At 41.2% G+C, this 3,936-nt stretch overlaps 1 protein-coding gene across 1 annotated transcript; it reads left to right on the top strand.

Annotated features, from left to right (window-relative positions):
* The first annotated feature begins 1,153 nt into the window (after positions 1–1,153).
* LOC140038852 (uncharacterized) lies at positions 1,154–2,818 on the top strand. The gene has a single exon (XM_072084356.1). The coding sequence runs from the start codon at positions 1,154–1,156 to the stop codon at positions 2,816–2,818; it is 1,665 nt and encodes a 554-aa protein (XP_071940457.1).
* The last annotated feature ends 1,118 nt before the right edge of the window (positions 2,819–3,936 follow it).

Raw genomic sequence — 3,936 nt, 5'->3', positions numbered from 1 at the left:
GAAAACCTCCAAAAATTGAGTGTTGGGTGTGTCCAAAACATTCCAAACGGCTGAAACATCATCAGCCACAAAACAGCCACTAAACCCTACTCCAAGTCCAAGTTGGATTAGGTTAGATTAGTCCTAATAGAACAAACTGTCCAAGTTATTTTAAATTTCTTTTTGATAGCCTATCAAATCCTTAGTAGGATAGGAAAAGGGGGATATTTCCAGATTAATCCAAGAAATTTTCCGCTTGTCAATATTTCCTAAAACTGATGCCACAAGAACAAGCATCAATAACGTCTATATGCAAGTATTCTTGAATCCAATCTTTGTAGTTCCTTTGAGTCAGTTGTTAGCCTATATTTTCCAGAAATTCCAACCATAAAAATTCGTCTTTAAAGTCCAAATTAGTATCTCAAAATTCTAGTTTTAAGTGTCGGTCATTTGGTCATTGTTGTGTCATACAACTAGTACTCTTCCCGTAAAATTTCCAGCTTTATTTGTTCCATTGTCCAGCCTTATTTATTTCACTCCAAATCTGATTGAGCTACATTTGAGAGGGTTCTTGTGCAAAACTGGTTGGCTTTTGGGGGAATTTTTCTAATTTCTTCAAGGGAAGCGAGCGGGCCTCGAGAACATACTTGTGAGGACTATTTGAGGGGAAAACTAGAGTAAAACATGAGTGCGAGAGTAAACACGTAAGGGAATGAAGTGAGAAATATTTTATTTCACTAACATTGTTTTATAGGTGAAAGGAAGCATGTCTCGTGAAAGTGAAGGAATGCATCAAACCGTTGACACCAAAATGCTTGCTGATATGTTGGAAACAAGATTCAAAGAAATGTGGGAAAAAATGTTAGCCGATGCTTAGACCTGATTCATGAGAAGTTGGTGGGTAGTAGCTCCCAAGGCACTTCTAATCCTTCCAAAACAACTCATAGGAGACAATACATGGAGGAGTCTGCGAGTTCCAATGATGAAGAGGAGGAACCCTTTAAGTGTTCCAAATCCAAGTCAAGGTAACCATATAAGCCCTTCAACGTTTCTAAGAGAATTAAAATGAAAATTCTAACGGTCAGATCCGGAAGCGTATTTGAAATGGGAGTCCAAGGTTAAGATGATTTTTTCTTGTCAAGATTATACGGATGAACAATAAGTGAAGTTGGCCATGATTGAATTTAGTGAGTACGCCATAGTATGGTTGGATCAACTTACCACATCTCGACGAAGGAATAGACTATCGGAGATTGTGTCTTGGACCGAGTTGAAGGGGATGATGAGGGCCCGATTTGTGCCGAGCCATTACTATAGAGATTTGTACCAACAGTCACGAACTCTTACGCAAGGCACTAGGAGTGTTGATGAGTATCACAAGGAGATGGAGATCCTCATGCTTAGGGCTGATGTTCAAGAAGACAAGGAAGCAACCATGGCAAGATTCTTAGATGGACTTCGACCTGAAATCACCGAGAAGGTCAAGTTGGAGGATTATTTGGAGCTACATGAGTTGGTAGCAAAGGCTAAAAAGGTGGAGCACCGTCTCAAGAGGAGGGGTAACACACGGATTGGTTACTCCTACTCTACCCCAAACTCGAGACAATTCACTCCAAGGAATGAGCGAAGGACCGAGGACCGAGGAGGTTTCAAACAAACCAAATCTGATTTTCCTACCAAGGCAAAGGTCGAACCATCTAAGGGGGACAACAAAGAAAAATTGGTGACCAATCAAGCCCAAGTGAGAGGAAGAGATGATCGATGCTTCAAATGTCAAGGGCGGGGACACATTGCCAAGCATTGCCCTAACCAACGGATCATGCTAGTCCTACCCAATAGGAAAATTGTGATAGATGATGAAACCGAATACACTGATATGCCACCATTAGTCGAAGATGAAGATGAATCGAATGAGGGGGAAGAACGTGCACTTGAGGATAAAGTGGGGTTCGGTCTTGTTGCACGACGAGCCTTAACCGCACGACCTCAAGAGGATGATATACAACGTGAGAACATCTTCTATATATGCTGCCTAGTCAAGGAAAAGTTGTGCAGCGTTGTTATCGATGGCGGCAGTTGTACAAATATTGCTAATGCTACGATGGTGGAGAAGTTGGATTTGCCAACTATGGAGCACCCCCGACCCTACAAACTGCAATGGTTTAATAACAGTGGGAAGGTTCGAGTAGCCAAACAAGTATTGGTAGCCATCAAGATTGGTCGCTGCGAAGACGAGATTCTATGTGATGTTGTACCCATGCATGCAAGTCACATAATCCTTGGACGACCATGGCAATATGATAGGCGAGTGAATTTCGAAGGAGTGAGCAACAAATACTCATTCATGTACAAGGACCGCAAAATCACTCTTGCACTTCTATCTTCTAAGCAAATTCGAGCACACCAAGAAGGTCTTCAAAGGGAATTCGAACTGGAAAATGCGAGGAAGAAGAATGAACTTAGAGCCGAGAAAAATGAAAAGAAAAAAGTAAATGCGCATTCAGCTAGTGAGGAAAAGAAAAGAAATGAGGGAAAAAATGAGGGAAAGCACTTGATGCTCATAAAAGCCAAACAAGTGAAACAAGCTATGAGTGAACGACAACCGCTTCTCGTACTTGCATGCAATGAAGTAGGGCTGTCCGATGATGATCCATTTACTAACTTTCCATCTATTATTGCTTCAATTTTGCAGGATTACAAGGACATTTTTCCCAAGGACATTCCAAGTGGTTTGCCACCTATTTGTGGGATTGAACACCAAATAGACTTTGTGCTTGGAGCAACCATACCTAACTATCCAGCCTACAAGAACAACCCCGAGCAAACAAAGGAGCTATAACGACAAGTGGATGAGTTGCTAGACAAGGGATGGGCGAGAGAGAATTTGAGTCCTTGCGCGGTGCCGGTGATTCTAGTACCTAAGAAGGATGGAGCATGGTACATGTGTACCAACTGCCGAGCTGTGAACATAATTACGGTAAAGTATTGTCACCCTATACCTAGGTTAGATGACATGCTTGACGAATTACATGGTGCAGTCATTTTTACCAAAATTGATTCAAAAAGTGGGTATCATCAAATTCAGATTAAGGAAGAAGTTGAGTGAAAAATTGCTTTCAAAACTAAGTATGGCTTGTACGAATGATTAGTAATGCCTTTCGGATTAACCAATGCACCTACCCATTTATGAGGCTTATGAACCATGTCTTAAGACCATTCTTAGGGAAATTTATAGTAGTTTATTTTGATGATATCCTTATCTATAGCTGTAGCATTGAAGAGTATCTTGAGCATTTAAAAACTGTTTTGGATGTATTTCGAAGGGAAAAGCTATATGGTAATCTCAAAATGTACAATTTTTGTACTGAGCATCTTGTGTTTCTAGGGTTTGTGATTAGAGCACAAGGGATACAAGTAGATGAGTCTAAGGTACGGGCTATCCAAGAGTGGCCGACCCCTAAGTCCATTGGGGACGTGCGTAGCTTTCATGGACTCGCAGGCTTCTACAGATGATTTGTGAAGGATTTTAGCACCCTGGCAGCCCCACTCACTGCACTTTTCAAAAAAAATAAAAAGTTCATTTGGGGAAAGGAACAAGAGCAAGCATTCCAAGCACTAAACGATAAGTTAACACATGCACTCGTTTTAACCCTACCTGACTTTGCTAAAACTTTCAAAATTGAATGTAATGCTTCAGGAATAGGAGTTGGAGTCATGCTGATGTAGGAGGGTAGGCCTGTCGCATACTTCTGTGAGAAACTTAAAGGGACAGTATTAAACTATTCAACCTACAACAAGGAGCTGTATGCTTTATTTCGAGCACTCCAAGTATGGCAACACTACTTGAGACCTAAAGAGTTCGTGGTTCACACCGATCATGAGTCTCTCAAGTACTTAAAGGCACAACATAGTCTTAACAAGAGGCATGCGCGTTGGGTTGCCTTCATTGAGACATTT

The sequence above is a fragment of the Coffea arabica genome, chromosome 1c (assembly GCF_036785885.1).
Source record: "Coffea arabica cultivar ET-39 chromosome 1c, Coffea Arabica ET-39 HiFi, whole genome shotgun sequence".
Classification (NCBI taxonomy): domain Eukaryota; kingdom Viridiplantae; phylum Streptophyta; class Magnoliopsida; order Gentianales; family Rubiaceae; genus Coffea; species Coffea arabica.
The sequence above is the reverse complement of the archived record's forward strand: the minus strand, read 5'-3'. Positions and strand labels throughout refer to the sequence as shown.